A 16,344-nucleotide genomic window follows, 5' to 3' on the forward strand; every position below is an offset into this window, starting at 1 on the left:
GTGTATTATGGTTTTCTAGTCGGATAAGAATTATGATTACTTTCCCATCTTTAATAAAGGTTTAAGATTGCTATATTATTTTTGGAGGTATCAAGTCTTAGCAAGACTAATGTTTTCGTTACGTAGCATGCTTGTCAATTTGGAGTGTTTTTCTTTCTAGTAGGTCTATGGAATAATCTTTATTTTTCAATAATTTTTTTTTCGTCCTTTGATTTGTAAACTAAATTTCCTATTCTATTGCCATTCCTTTATGCAATGCATGTGCCTATTGTTGAAGAGTAAATCTCGCTTAATCATTTTCCACTTTAAAAAAAAAAAAATATATATATATATATATATCAACAGCTAATTACGTGTGTGAAGCTTTTACAATGTTGCGATTACTAATATATATGTTGAAGGTAAAAGAATTATCACTTAAGTCTTGTGTAGTATAAACGATTGGGTTGCAATGGATAAACCACTATTGTCAAGGTATGTTGAAGGAATAAATGAAAAATTTGTAGCAAACTTGGAGTAGAAGATGAATTACTTGGAAGAAAACTCATCTTTTTGAAATCCTCCTCAAAATGGTACAGAAAGGAGAAGTTTTTTTCCATTTCTAACCTCCTTATCCCCTTAAAAAAAAAAAAAAAAAAAAAAAAAGGTAATAATAAATAAATAAATAAAATCATTATTCTCTACCTCCATTGTACCTTAATTTGTTAGTTATCATTCGAATTAGGCTTTAAAGTAATTGCCTTGTTGGAACCCCATTGTAGTGAGTATGTTTGGCAGAACTTTACCAAGGACAATTCAAACAGATTCTATTAAATTAATAGAGTATATAGGTAGCTGAGAGCAAGGATTCTTATTCAAATATATATGATAATATATTATTTTTGAAACTCAATGAGACCACACCGATACATTTATTAGTCTACAAATATAAAGGTAGCCGAGAGCAAGGATTCTTATTCAAATATAAAGGGTTGGGTCAACTCATGCAAAAAGACTATGGCATATGTATATTCATTTGTCATACCATGATAACTGTAAATGTTAAATATGTGTGGTCAACTCGTGTAGTTAGAAAATATGATGCTTTAAATTGAGGGAACTTTAACGAAAAGTTTTCGGTGCTGTTCATTTTAACAAAAAATCATATTTTTACATTAAAAAGTCAATCCTAATACTATTCACTTTACCATTTATTTGGTCCTTATCGTTAAAACTCAAATTTTTCAAGTCATTTTCATTGGTTTTTCTTTAAATTGATCGCATATTAGGTGGTAGATAAGATTCATTTGTTTTCTTAAATTAGTTAGGCTTTTTATCCAAAAATGGTCCCTAAGATTTGCATAACACATCACTTTGGTCCCTAAGATTGAAAATCAATAGAAATGGTCCATAAGATTGTCCACTATCCATTATTTTAGTCATTCCGTTAAAAACTCTTACAAGTGTCCTGAATTTCTTGGCCGGAAGTTTGGGCAATTTTCAAAGTTTCGTAACTCAATCGTTTCATAACCAAATTCAACCCATAATATATCACAATGAAGATAGGAAAGTGTAGAACGAGATTCCACCTATTTGGAAGCCCAATGGTTGCCGAAGATGGCCGAAAAATAGCCTAAAATGTGACTGGTCCGCGGAAAAACTGGAAAACTCGCCTGAAACTGGGTAAACTTTAAACGTTCATAACTTCTTCAATACTCAATGAAATTGATTGATTAAAAATGAAAATCATACTCCTCAAAGAGAGGAAGATAATGGTACCTTTTTCGAAGGCTAACTTGCAGTGTTTTGGCCGGCAAACTAGTTGAAAATGGCTAACTCGACAACCAAGATAGCCACTTTCAAACTGTTTTTCGGCCAAACCACAGCTAGTTAACCTTTAAAAGAGGTACCAAGCTCTTCATCCCATCAAGAAGTATGATTTTTGTTTTCGAATCACTTGATTTCGTTGAGTATTGAAGAAGTTATGAACGTTTAAATTTTACTCAGTTTCCGGCGAGTTTTCCAGTTTTCCCGCGGACCAGCCACCCTTCAGGCTATTTTCCGGCCATCTCCAACAACCATTAGGCTTCCAAATGGTATAATCTTGTTCTACACTTTCCTATCTTCAGTTTGATATATTATGGGTTGAATTTGGTTAAGAAACGATTCAGTTATGAAGCTAACGGAGTTTTTAACGGAATGACCAAAATAATGGATGGTGGACAATCTTAAGGACCATTTCTATTGATTTTCAATCTCATGGACCAAAGTGATGTGTTATGCAAATCTCAGAAACTATTTTGGCTAAAAAGCCAATTAGTTATCATGTGATCTTTTGGTGTGATTGACATGACATGTCACATGAAATAATAGAAGTCAAGTTAGAAAAATGGAAATTGAAAAAGAAATTTGAAAATATATCATCAAATATGATTTCTTCTTATTTATTTGTAAAAGAAGGGAAACACAATATTCACTCCAATCAAAAGCTCCAATTACAAGCCAAAACACTGTTTCAAAACTTAAAGAAAAAGGGAATGAAAACCACACTGATACATTGTTTGATGCCAAAAGAGGACACAACTACTTAATAATACTTCTTCCGGCAGTAGACAACATTAATTTAGTTGTAGGCATCCTGGTGCTCCAAGAGGTAGTTCTCAATCAACTTGAAGAGGTGGGAGGCCTTCTCTTTACCAGCCTTAACATGTTCTTCCTTAATCTCAATGTCACCTTTGGTGTGGTAGTGGCTAGTGCTCTTGATGACAGAACCGCTGCTGGAAGCAACCAACTTAGTCTCATAACAGATCTTCTCAATCGTCTCCGAGATAGCATCTCCTTCAATCACACTGTACTTGTAGACAAAGTTGTCCTTGTCAACCCCATCAATTCTGTGCTTCACATAGCTGTATGTGCTACCTTCACCGAAGTTGATCTTCTTAATGGTTCCAACTCCGCCATCTCCTTCAAGGATCTCAGTGCTCTTCACTGCTTGTGGTGCAATCTTGGGGATGAGGTTGTCAGCATCAAGAACAAAGGCATTGAACAACCTAGCAGGAGGAATGGCGGAGGTAAACTCAGATTCGTATGTGAATACACCCATGATTCTGAGATGCGTTTGGGAAGTGTGAAGTACTAATTGATAAAGAGGAAGACTGAGGAAGAAAGATGATGTATTGGGAGGTTTTGAGGTGTGAATAGCTGAAGGGGAGGTATGGTATTTATAGGCGAGGCTGCCTGGAGGTGGATGGATGGGATTTATGCCATTTCCTCTTTCTTTTTTTTTCTTTTTTTTTTTTTAAATTGATTCTATTCATTGTGACGTGGGAACCATTACTTTTCTACAGGGAATGTTTGTATTTTAGTCAAGAGAAGAACCATCTGCTAATTGAATAAAATACAAAGAAAAATAGCCATTTAATCCACGAGTTCAATTATTTCTATCCCACTGGAGCTGCTTTTACACTCTGTGAAACCAGAGCATGGAAATTGGAATTCCGTTCAGTAATTGATTAAGCTTATTCCTTTCTATCTTTTTCAGTCCAAAACTGATACTTGGGTCTCAACCAACAATGACTGCGACAGGGTTTGAATTCAATAATCCTGATAAAGTGAACACTTCACTTTCTCTTCCATTCCAGTTAGCCATTCTGATGGTAAAAATTTCAATTAATCTGCTGACCATCTCACCTTAATTGTGGCAGGGCTAACTTACCCTCTAATCATTTCATATCGTATAACCAAAAATATTTATCTAATTTTGTAGATTCACAATCAACATGGTCATTGGCTGCGTACGTAAAATAGTTAATAGATACGAGGACTGTGTATTTGGACTTTGTTATAATTGAACATTTTGATCTTTCCTTTTCCGTTTGAATATGTAAAAACTCCTTAGAAAATTATGGGCAATCAATGTTGACTCAATGCAGCCATATGTTTGAAATGCAAGTCAAGTACCCTAATTTGAACTTCTGGAAGTGCATACTAGTTGTGATGTAGTAGGGACAACAATATATGAAGCAAACAACAATTTTGTCAAACAAGGTTTCATCAATTGGGCATTAGACACCAATTCATTTCGGATAATACTTGGGTACTCACCTTTTAATTTTGTCCAATGATATTTTGAATTATTTTATTGTTTTGAAAAATAATGGACATGTTATTTAATTTTTCTTGGCCTTTTAAAAATAGAAACATATGACATTTTTTTATTGAATCAAGTCAGAAAGTGAGTACATCAATACTCACTAGTGAGTATCTCGGTATTATCCATTCATTTCATCGCCATCAGTGTACTAATTAACCTCAATAAATTACATTCATACTGTTTCATAAAAGCTTTAGTTGTGAGGACTCTCAACTGAACATTCTATACATGAAATCACTATATATATATATATATATATATCAACAGCTAATTACGTGTGTGAAGCTTTTACAATGTTGCGATTACTATTATATATGTTGAAGGTAAAAGAATTATCACTTTAAGTCTTCTGTAGTATAAAGGATTGGGTTGCAATGGATAAACCGCTATTAACAAGGTATGTTGAAGGAATAAATGAAAATTTTGTAGCAAACTTGGAGTAGGAGATGAATTACTTAGAAGAAAACTTATCTATTTTAATCCTCCTCAAAATGGTATAGAAAGGAGAAGTTTTTTTCCAATTCTAACCTCCTTATCCCCTTAAAAAAAAAGTAATAATAAATAAATAAATAAAATCATTATTCTCTACCTTCATTGTACCTTAAATTTGGTAGTTATCATTCGAATGAGGCCTTAAAGTAATTGCCTTGTTGGAACTCCATTGTAGTGAGTATGTTTGGCAGAACTTTACCAAGGACAATTCAAACAGAGTCTATTAAATTAATAGAGTATATAGGTAGCTGAGAGCAAGGATTCTTATTCAAATATATATGATAATATATTATTTTTGAAACTCAATGAGACCACACCGATACATTTATTAGTCTACAAATATAAAGGTAGCCGAGAGCATGGATTCTTATTCAAATATAAAGGATTGGGTCAACTCATGCAAAAAGAATATGGCATATGTATATTCATTTGTCATACCATGATAACTGTAAATGTTAAATATGTGTGGTCAACTCGTGTAGTTAGAAAATATGATGCTTTAAATTGAGGGAACTTTAACGAAAAGTTTCCGGTGCTGTTCATTTTAATGAAAAATCATATTTTTACATTAAAAGGTCAATCCTGATACTATTCACTTTACCATTTATTTTGTCCTTGCCGTTAAAACTCAAAGTTTTCAAGTCATTTTCATTGGTTTTTCTTTGAATTGATCGCATACTAGGTGGTAGATAAGATTCATTTTTTTTCTTAAATTAGTTAGGCTTTTTATCCAAAATGGTCCCTGAGATTTGCATAACCGATCACTTTGGTCTCTGAGATTGAAAATCAATAGAAATGGCCCCTGAGATTGTCCATGTCCACTATTTTAGTCCTTCCGTTAAAAACTCTGATAAGTGTCCTGAATCTCTTGGCCGGAAGTTTGGGCAATTTTCAAAGTTTCGTAACTCAATCGTTTCATAACCAAATTCAACCCATAAGATATCACAATGAAGATAGGAAAGTGTAGAACAAGATTCTACCTATTTGGAAGCCCAATGGTTGCCGAAGATGGCCGAAAATAGCCTAAAATGTGACTAGTCCGCGGAAAAACTGGAAAACTCGCATGAAACTGGGTAAACTTTAAACGTTCATAACTTCTTCAATACTCAACGAAATTGATTGATTAAAAATGAAAATCATACTCCTCAAAGAGAGGAAGATAATGGTACCTTTTTCAAAGGCTAACTTGCCGTGTTTTGCCGGCAAAGTAGTTGAAATGGCTAACTCGACAACCAAGATAGCACTTCAACTTTTTTCGGCCAACCACAGCTAGTTACCTTTAAAAGAGGTACCAAGCTCTTCATCCATCAGAAGTATGATGTTTGTTTTCGAATCACTTGATTTCGTTGAGTATTGAAGAAGTTATGAACGTTTAATTTTGATATATTATGGGTTGAATTTGGTTAAGAAACGATTGAGTTATGAAGCTTTGAAAATTGTCCAAACTTTCGGCCAAGATCTCTAGGACACTTAACGGAGTTTTTAACAAAATGACCAAAATAATGGATGGTGGACAATCTCAATGACCATTTCTATTGATTTTCAATCTCATGGATCAAAGTGACGTGTTATGCAAATTTCAGAGACCATTTTGGCTAAAAAGCCAATTAGTTATCATGTGATCTTTTGGTGTGATTGACATGACATGTCACATGAAATAATAGAAGTCAAGTTAGAAAAATGGAAATTGAAAAAGAAATTTGAAAATATATCATCAAATATGATTTCTTCTTATTTATTTGTAAAAGAAGGGAAACACAATATTCACTCCAATCAAAAGCTCCAATTACAAGCCAAAACACTGTTTCAAAACTTAAAGAAAAAGGGAATGAAAACCACACTGATACATTGTTTGATGCCAAAAGAGGACACAACTACTTAATAATACTTCTTCCGGCAGTAGACAACATTAATTTAGTTGTAGGCATCCTGGTGCTCCAAGAGGTAGTTCTCAATCAACTTGAAGAGGTGGGAGGCCTTCTCTTTACCAGCCTTAACATGCTCTTCCTTGATCTCAATGTCACCTATGGTGTGGTAGTGGCTAGTGCTCTTGATGACAGAATCGCTGCTGGAAGCAACCAACTTAGTCTCATAAGAGATCTTCTCAATCGTCTCAGAGATAGCATCTCCTTCAATCACACTGTACTTGTAGACAAAGTTGTCCTTGTCAACCCCATCAATTCTGTGCTTCACATAGCTGTATGTGCTACCTTCACCGAAGTTGATCTTCTTAATGGTTCCAACTCCGCCATCTCCTTCAAGGATCTCAGTGCTCTTCACTGCTTGTGGTGCAATCTTGGGGATGAGGTTGTCAGCATCAAGAACAAAGGCATTGAACAACCTAGCAGGAGGAATGGCGGAGGTGAACTCAGATTCGTATGTGAATACACCCATGATTCTGAGATGCGTTTGGGAAGTGTGAAGTACTAATTGATAAAGAGGAAGACTGAGGAAGAAAGATGATGTATTGGGTGGTTTTGAGGTGTGAATAGCTGAAGGGGAGGTATGGTATTTATAGGCGAGGCTGCCTGAAGGTGGATGGATGGGATTTATGCCATTTCCTCTTTTTTTTCTTTTTTTTTTTTTTTTTTTAATTGGTTCTATTCATTGTGACGTGGGAACCATTACTTTTCTACATGGAATGTTTGTATTTTAGTCAAGAGAAGAACCATCTGCTAATTGAATAAAATAAAAATAAAAATAGCCATTTAATCCACGAGCTCAATTATTTCTATCCCACTGGAGCTGCTTTTACACTTTCTGTGAAACCAGAGCATGGAAATTGGAATTCCGTTCAGTAATTGATTAAGCTTATTCCTTTCTATCTTTTTCAGTCCAAAACTGATACTTGGGTCTCAACCAACAATGACTGCGACGGGGTTTGAATTCAATAATCCTGATAAAGTGAACACTTCACATTCTCTTCCATTCCACTTAGCCATTCTGATGGTAAAAATTTCAATTAATCTGCTGACCATCTCACCTTAATTGTGGCAGGGCTAACTTACCCTCTAATCATTTCATATCGTATAACCAAAAATATTTATCTAATTTTGTAGATTCACAATCAACATGGTCATTGGCTGCGTACGTAAAATAGTTAATAGATACGAGGACTGTGTATTTGGACTTTGTTCTAATTGAACATTTTTATCTTTCCTTTTCCGTTTGAATATGTAAAAACTCCATAGAAAATTATGGGCAATCAATGTTGACTCAATGCAGCCATATGTTTGAAATGCAAGTCAAGTACCCTAATTTGAACTTCTGGAAGTGCATACTAGTTGTGATGTAGTAGGGACAACAATATATGAAGCAAACAACAATTTTGTCAAACAAGGTTTCATCAATTGGGCATTAGACACCAATTCATTTCGGATAATACTTGGGTACTCACCTTTTAATTTTGTCCAATGATATTTTGAATTATTTTATTGTTTTGAAAAATAATGGACATGTTATTTAATTTTTCTTGGCCTTTTAAAAATAGAAACATGTGACATTTTTTTATTGAATCAAGTCAGAAAGTGAGTACATCAATACTCACTAGTGAGTATCTCGGTATTATCCATTCATTTCATCGCCATCAGTGTACTAATTAACCTCAATAAATTACATTCATACTGTTTCATAAAAGCTTTAGTTGTGAGGACTCTCAACTGAACAGTCTATACATGAAATCACTATATATATATATATATATATATATCAACAGCTAATTACGTGTGTGAAGCTTTTACAATGTTGCGATTACTAATATATATGTTGAAGGTAAAAGAATTATCACTTAAGTCTTGTGTAGTATAAAGGATTGGGTTGCAATGGATAAACCGCTATTATCAAGGTATGTTGAAGGAATAAATGAAAATTTTGTAGCAAACTTGGAGTAGGAGATGAATTACTTAGAAGAAAACTTATCTATTTTAATCCTCCTCAAAATGGTATAGAAAGGAGAAGTTTTTTTCCAATTCTAACCTCCTTATCCCCTTAAAAAAAAGTAATAATAAATAAATAAATAAAATCATTATTCTCTACCTTCAGTGTACCTTAAATTTGTTAGTTATCATTCGAATGAGGCCCTAAAGTAATTGCCTTGTTGGAACTCCATTGTAGTGAGTATGTTTGGCAGAACTTTACCAAGGACATTTCAAACAGAGTCTATTAAATTAATAGAGTATATAGGTAGCTGAGAGCAGGGATTCTTACTCAAATATATATGATAATATATTATTTTTGAAACTCAATGAGACCACACCGATACATTTATTAGTCTACAAATATAAGGGTAGCTGAGGTATCGTTTGGTATGCAGACGGGACGGGACAGAACGGAATGGGACGGGACAGGACGGAACGGAACGGAACGGAGCGGGAGCAAAGATGCCCTCGGATGGAAACAAGGAGGAAGAAGAAGGAGACAGAGAGGTTATAATTTTGTGTTCCACGGATGTGGAACGAGTCATTCCAAGGGGGTGAGATGGAACGAAAATTCATTCAAAACTCGTCCCATGGAACAGCTTGTTCCACCCGTTTTAGGCGCACCAAACGTCGGACGGAACGTCTTATCCCACTTTGTTCCATCCCGTCCCACGTACCAAACGGTACCTGAGAGCAAGGATTCTTATTCAAATATAAAGGATTGGGTCAACTCATGCAAAAAGACTATGGCATATGTATATTCATTTGTCATACCATGATAACGGTAAATGTTAAATATGTGTGGTCAACTCGTGTAGTTAGAAAATATGATGCTTTAAATTGAAGGAACTTTAACGAAAAGTTTCCGGTGTTGTTCATTTTAACGATAAATCATATTTTTACATTAAAAGGTCAATCCTGATACTATTCACTTTACCATTTATTTTGTCCTTATCGTTAAAACTCAAAGTTTTCAAGTCATTTTCATTGGTTTTTCTTTGAATTGATCGCATATTAGGTGGTAGATAAGATTCATTTGTTTTCTTAAATTAGTTAGGCTTTGGTCCATAAGATTGTCCACTATCCATTATTTTAGTCATTCCGTTAAAAACTCTTATAAGTGTCCTGAATCTCTTGGCCGGAAGTTTGGGCAATTTTCAAAGTTTCGTAACTCAATCGTTTCATAACCAAATTCAACCCATAATATATCACAATGTAGATAGGAAAGTGTAGAACAAGATTCTACCTATTTGGAAGCCCAATGGTTGCCGAAGATGGCCGAAAAATAGCCTGAAATGTGACTGGTCCGTGGAAAAACTAGAAAACTCGCATGAAAGTGGGTAAACTTTAAATGTTCATAACTTCTTCAATACTCAACGAAATCGATTGATTAAAAATGAAAATCATACTCCTCAAAGAGAGGAAGATAATGGTACCTTTTTCAAAGGCTAACTTGCTGTGTTTTGGCTGGCAAACTGGTCAAAAGTGGCTAACTCGACAACCAAGATAGCCACTTTCAAACTGTTTTTGGGCCAAACCAAAACTAGTTAACCTTTAAAAAAGGTACCAGGCTCTTCGTCACATCAAGAAGTATGATTTTTGTTTTCGAATCACTTGATTTCGTTGAGTATTGAAGAAGTTATGAACGTTTAAATTTTACTCAATTTCCGGCGAGTTTTCCAGTTTTCCCGCGGACCAGTCACCCTTCAGGCTATTTTCCGGCCATCTCCAACAACCATTAGGCTTCCAAATGGTATAATCTTGTTCTACACTTTCCTATCTTCAGTTTGATATATTATGGGTTGAATTCGGTTAAGAAATGATTGAGTTATGAAGCTTTGAAAATTGTCCAAACTTTCGGCCAAGATCTCCAGGACACTTAACGGAGTTTTTAACGGAATGACGAAAATAATGGATGGTGGACAATCTCAATGACCATTTCTATTGATTTTCAATCTCATGGACCAAAGTGACGTGTTATGCAAATCTCAGAGACCATTTTGGCTAAAAAGCCAATTAGTTATCATGTGATCTTTTGGTGTGATTGACATGACATGTCACATGAAATAATAGAAGTCAAGTTAGAAAAATGAAAATTGAAAAAGAAATTTGAAAATATATCATCAAATATGATTTCTTCTTATTTATTTGTAAATGAAGGGAAACACAATATTCACTCCACTCAAAAGCTCCAATTACAAGCGAAAACACTGTTTCAAAATTTGAAGAAAAAGGGAATGAAAACCACACCGATACATTGTTTGATGCCAAAAGAGGACACAACTAATTAATAATGCTTCTTCCGGCAGCAGACAACATTAATTTAGTTGTAGGCATCCTGGTGCTCCAAGAGGTAGTTCTCAATCAACTTGAAGAGGTGGGAGGCCTTCTCTTTACCAGCCTTAACATGCTCTTCCTTAATCTCAATGTCACCTTTGGTGTGGTAGTGGCTAGTGCTCTTGATGACAGAACCGCTGCTGGAAGCAACCAACTTAGTCTCATAAGAGATTTTCTCAATTGTCTTAGAGATAGCATCTCCTTCAATCACACTCTACTTGTAGACAAAGTTGTCCTTGTCCACCCCATCAATTCTGTGCTTCACATAGCTGTATGTGCTACCTTCACCGAAGTTGATCTTCTTAATGGTTCCAACTCTGCCATCTCCTTCAAGGATCTCAGTGCTCTTCACTGCTTGTGGTGCAATCTTGGGAATGAGGTTGTCAGCATCAAGAACAAAGGCATTGAACAACCTAGCAGGAGGAATGGCGGAAGTGAACTCAGATTCGTATGTGAATACACCCATGATTCTGAGATGCGTTTGGGAAGTGTGAAATAACTAATTGATAAAGAGGAAGACTGAGGAAGAAAGATGATGTATTGGGAGGTTTTGAGGTGTGAATAGCCGAAGAGGAGGTATGGTATTTATAGGCGAGGCTGCCTGAAGGTGGATGGATGGGATTTATGCCATTTCCTCTTTTTTTTTTTTTTTTTTTTTTTTAATTGGTTCTATTCATTGTAACGTGGGAACCATTACTTTTCTACATGGAATGTTTGTATTTTAGTCAAGAGAAGAACCATCTGCTAATTGAATAAAATAAAAATAAAAATAGCCATTTAATCCACGAGCTCAATTATTTCTATCCCACTGGAGCTGCTTTTACACTTTCTGTGAAACCAGAGCATGGAAATTGGAATTCCGTTCAGTAATTGATTAAGCTTATTCCTTTCTATCTTTTTCAGTCCAAAACTGATACTTGGGTCTCAACCAACAATGACTGCGACGGGGTTTGAATTCAATAATCCTGATAAAGTGAACACTTCACATTCTCTTCCATTCCACTTAGCCATTCTGATGGTAAAAATTTCAATTAATCTGCTGACCATCTCACCTTAATTGTGGCAGGGCTAACTTACCCTCTAATCATTTCATATCGTATAACCAAAAATATTTATCTAATTTTGTAGATTCACAATCAACATGGTCATTGGCTGCGTACGTAAAATAGTTAATAGATACGAGGACTGTGTATTTGGACTTTGTTGTAATTGAACATTTTTATCTTTCCCTTTCCGTTTGAATATGTAAAAACTCCATAGAAAATTATGGGCAATCAATGTTGACTCAATGCAGCCATATGTTTGAAATGCAAGTCAAGTACCCTAATTTGAACTTCTGGAAGTGCATACTAGTTGTGATGTAGTAGGGACAACAATATATGAAGCAAACAACAATTTTGTCAAACAAGGTTTCATCAATTGGGCATTAGACACCAATTCATTTCGGATAATACTTGGGTACTCACCATTTAATTTTGTCCAATGATATTTTGAATTATTTTATTGTTTTGAAAAATAATGGGCATGTTATTTAATTTTTCTTGGCCTTTTAAAAATAGAAACATGTGACATTTTTTTATTGAATCAAGTCAGAAAGTGAGTACATCAATACTCACTAGTGAGTATCTCGGTATTATCCATTCATTTCATCGCCATCAGTGTACTAATTAACCTCAATAAATTACATTCATACTGTTTCATAAAAGCTTTAGTTGTGAGGACTCCCAGCTGAACAGTCTATACATGAAATCACTATATATATATATATATATATATATATATATATCAACAGCTAATTACGTGTGTGAAGCTTTTACAATGTTGCAATTACTAATATATATGTTGAAGGTAAAAGAATTATCACTTAAGTCTTGTGTAGTATAAAGGATTGGGTTGCAATGAATTATCACTTAAGGTAAAAGAATTATCACTTAGGTGGTAGATAAGATTCATTTGTTTTCTTAAATTAGTTAGGCTTTTTATCCAAAATGGTCCCTGAGATTTGCATAACACATCACTTTGGTCTCTGAGATTAAAAATCAATAGAAATGGCCCCTGAGATTGTCCATGTCCACTATTTTAGTCCTTCCATTAAAAACTCTGATAAGTGTCCTGAATCTCTTGGCCGGAAGTTTGGGCAATTTTCAAAGTTTCGTAACTCAATCGTTTCATAACCAAATTTAACCCATAATATATCACAATGAAGATAGGAAAGTGTAGAACAAGATTCTACCTATTTGGAAGCCCAATGGTTGCTGAATATGGCTGAAAAATAGCCTAAAATGTGACTGGTCCGCGGAAAAACTGGAAAACTCGCATGAAACTGGGTAAACTTTAAACGTTCATAACTTCTTCAATACTCAACGAAATCGATTGATTAAAAATGAAAATCATACTCCTCAAAGAGAGGAAGATAATGGTACCTTTTTCAAAGGCTAACTTGCTGTGTTTTGGTCGGCAAACTGGTCGAAAGTGGCTAACTTGATAACCAAGATAGCCACTTTCAAACTGTTTTTCGACCAAACCACAGCTAGTTAGCCTTCCAAAATAGTACCATGCTCTTCGTCTCATCGAGAAGTATGATTTTTGTTTCTGAATCACTTGATTTTGTTGAGTATTGAAGAAGTTATGAACCTTTAAATTTTACTCAGTTTCCAGCGAGTTTTCCAGTTTTCACGCGGACCAGTCACCCTTCAAGCTGTTTTTCGACCAAACCACAGCTAGTTAGCCTTCCAAAATAGTACCATGCTCTTCGTCTCATCGAGAAGTATGATTTTTGTTTCTGAATCACTTGATTTTGTTGAGTATTGAAGAAGTTATGAACCTTTAAATTTTACTCAGTTTCCAGCGAGTTTTCCAGTTTTCACGCGGACCAGTCACCCTTCAAGCTATTTTCCGGCCATCTCCAACAACCATTAGGCTTCCAAATGGTATAATCTTGTTCTATACTTTCCTATCTTCATTTTGATATATTATGGGTTGAATTTGGTTAAGAAACGATTGAGTTATGAAGCTTTGAAAATTGTCCAAACTTTCGGCCAAGATCTCTAGGACACTTAACGGAGTTTTTAATGGAATGACCAAAATAATGGATGGTGGACAATCTCAATGACCATTTCTATTGATTTTCAATCTCATGGACCAAAGTGACGGTTTATGCAAATCTCAGAGACCATTTTGGCTAAAAAGCCAATTAGTTATCATGTGATCTTTTGGTGTGATTGACATGACATGTCACATGAAATAATAGAAGTCAAGTTAGAAAAATGAAAATTGAAAAAGAAATTTGAAAATATATCATCAAATATGATTTCTTCTTATTTATTTGTAAATGAAGGGAAACACAATATTCACTCTACTCAAAAGCTCCAATTACAAGCCAAAACACTGTTTCAAAACTTAAAGAAAAAGGGAATGAAAACCACACCGATACATTGTTTGATGCCAAAAGAGGACACAACTACTTAATAATACTTCTTCCGGCAGGAGACAACATTAATTTAGTTGTAGGCATCCTGGTGCTCCAAGAGATAGTTCTCAATCAACTTGAAGAGGTGGGAGGCCTTCTCTTTACCAGCCTTAACATGCTCTTCCTTAATCTCAATGTCACCTTTGGTGTGGTAGTGGCTAGTGCTCTTGATGACAGAACCGCTGCTGGAAGCAACCAACTTAGTCTCATAAGAGATCTTCTCAATCGTCTCAGAGATAGCATCTCCTTCAATCACACTATACTTGTAGACAAAGTTGTCCTTGTCAACCCCATCAATTTTGTGCTTCACATAGCTGTATGTGCTACCTTCACCGAAGTTGATCTTCTTAATGGTTCCAACTCCGCCATCTCCTTCAAGGATCTCAGTGCTCTTCACTGCTTGTGGTGCAATCTTGGGGATGAGGTTGTCAGCATCAAGAACAAAGGCATTGAACAACCTAGCAGGAGGAATGGCGGAGGTGAACTCATATTCGTATGTGAATACACCCATGATTCTGAGATGCGTTTGGGAAGTGTGAAATAACTAATTGATAAAGAGAAAGACTGAGGAAGAAAGATGATGTATTGGGAGGTTTTGAGGTGTGAATAGCTGAAGAGGAGGTATGGTATTTATAGACGAGGCTGCCTGAAGGTGGATGGATGGGATTTATGCCATTTCCTTTTTTTTTTCTTTTTTTTCTTTTTTAATTGGTTATATTCATTGTGACGTGGGAACCATTACTTTTCTACATGGAATGTTTGTATTTTAGTCAAGAGAAGAACCATCTGCCAATTGAATAAAATTAAATAAAAATAGCCATTTAATCCACGAGCTCAATTATTTCCATCCCACTGGAGCTACTTTTACACTTTCTGTGAAACCAGAGCATGGAAATTGGAATTCCGTTCATTAATTGATTAAGCTTATTCCTTTCTATCTTTTTCAGTCCAAAACTGATACTTGGGTCTCAATCAACAATGACTGCCATGCGCTTTGAATTCAATAATCCTGATGAAGTGAACACTTCACATTCTCTTCCATTCCAGTTAGCCATTCTGATGGTAAAAATTTCAATTAATCTGCTGACCATCTCACCTTAATTGTGGCAGGGCTAGCTTACCCTCTAATCATTTCATATCGTATAACCAAAAATATTTATCTAATTTTGTAGATTCACAATCAACATGGTCATTGGCTGTGTACATAAAATAGTTAATAGATACGAGGACTGTGTATTTGGACTTTGTTATAATTGAACATTTTGATCTTGCCTTTTCCGTTTGAATATGTAAAAACTCCATAGAAAATTATGGGCAATCAATGTTGACTCAATCTCCATATGTTTGAAATGCAAGTCAAGTACCCTAATTTGAACTTCTGGAAGTGCATACTAGTTGTGATGTAGTAGGGACAACAATATATGAAGCAAACAACAATTTTGTCAAACAAGGTTTCATCAATTGGGCATTAGACACCAATTCATTTCGGATAATACTCAGGTACTCACATTTTAATTTTGTCCAATGATATTTTGAATTATTTTATTGTTTTGAAAAATAATGGACATGTTATTTAATTTTTCTTGGCCTTTTAAAAAAAGAAACATGTGACATGTTTTTTATTGAATCAAGTCAGAAAGTGAGTACATCAATACTCACTAGTGAGTATCTTGGTATTATCCGTTCATTTCATCGCCATCAGTGTACTAATTAACCTCAATAAATTACATTCATACTATTTCATAAAAACTTTAGTTGTGAGGACTCTCAACTGAACAGTTTATACATGAAATCACTATAACAAATTGGTCTTTTAGTGAGGAAATCTCTAGCGAGGAAACTTACTTTTCTCGCTATACAATACTTTTTGCAATGATATTATTTGGTCTTTACAAAAACAGACCCAATTTTGATTACAAAACTTGTCCTTGCTCTAGCGAGAAATTCAAATATTTTGCAAAAAAACATTTCCTCACTGTAGATGGACTCTTAGCGTG

The 16,344-nt window shown here is 34.9% G+C and overlaps 3 protein-coding genes and 1 pseudogene across 3 annotated transcripts; all 4 read right to left on the reverse strand.

Moving 5' to 3' along the window:
- Positions 1-2,397: 2,397 nt before the first annotated feature.
- On the reverse strand, positions 2,398-3,185 carry LOC125475567 (major strawberry allergen Fra a 1-3-like). Its single transcript, XM_048580508.1, has one exon. The coding sequence runs from the start codon at positions 3,080-3,082 to the stop codon at positions 2,603-2,605; it is 480 nt and encodes a 159-aa protein (XP_048436465.1). The 5' UTR covers positions 3,083-3,185; the 3' UTR covers positions 2,398-2,602.
- Positions 3,186-6,333: 3,148 nt separating this feature from the next.
- On the reverse strand, positions 6,334-7,123 carry LOC125468078 (major strawberry allergen Fra a 1-3-like). The gene has a single exon (XM_048580509.1). It carries the CDS (start codon positions 7,016-7,018, stop codon positions 6,539-6,541), a length of 480 nt encoding a protein of 159 aa, XP_048436466.1. The 5' UTR covers positions 7,019-7,123; the 3' UTR covers positions 6,334-6,538.
- A 3,526-nt stretch (positions 7,124-10,649) lies between these two features.
- LOC103959349 lies at positions 10,650-11,441 on the reverse strand (annotated as a pseudogene).
- Positions 11,442-14,173: 2,732 nt separating this feature from the next.
- On the reverse strand, positions 14,174-14,896 carry LOC125475568 (major strawberry allergen Fra a 1-3-like). The gene has a single exon (XM_048580510.1). It carries the CDS (start codon positions 14,856-14,858, stop codon positions 14,379-14,381), a length of 480 nt encoding a protein of 159 aa, XP_048436467.1. The 5' UTR covers positions 14,859-14,896; the 3' UTR covers positions 14,174-14,378.
- Positions 14,897-16,344: the final 1,448 nt, after the last annotated feature.

Source organism: the organism of the source record quoted next, unplaced genomic scaffold (genome assembly GCF_019419815.1).
Source record: "Pyrus x bretschneideri cultivar Hongxiangsu unplaced genomic scaffold, Pyrus_bretschneideri_v1 Contig15, whole genome shotgun sequence".
Lineage (NCBI taxonomy): Eukaryota > Viridiplantae > Streptophyta > Magnoliopsida > Rosales > Rosaceae > Pyrus > Pyrus x bretschneideri.

What these genes read in the sequence shown, in the direction of transcription:
- LOC125475567 (XM_048580508.1), bottom strand. Translation starts at nt 3,082, where the DNA reads ATGGGTGTATTCACATACGAATCTGAGTTTACCTCCGCCATTCCTCCT.
- LOC125468078 (XM_048580509.1), bottom strand. Translation starts at nt 7,018, where the DNA reads ATGGGTGTATTCACATACGAATCTGAGTTCACCTCCGCCATTCCTCCT.
- LOC125475568 (XM_048580510.1), bottom strand. Translation starts at nt 14,858, where the DNA reads ATGGGTGTATTCACATACGAATATGAGTTCACCTCCGCCATTCCTCCT.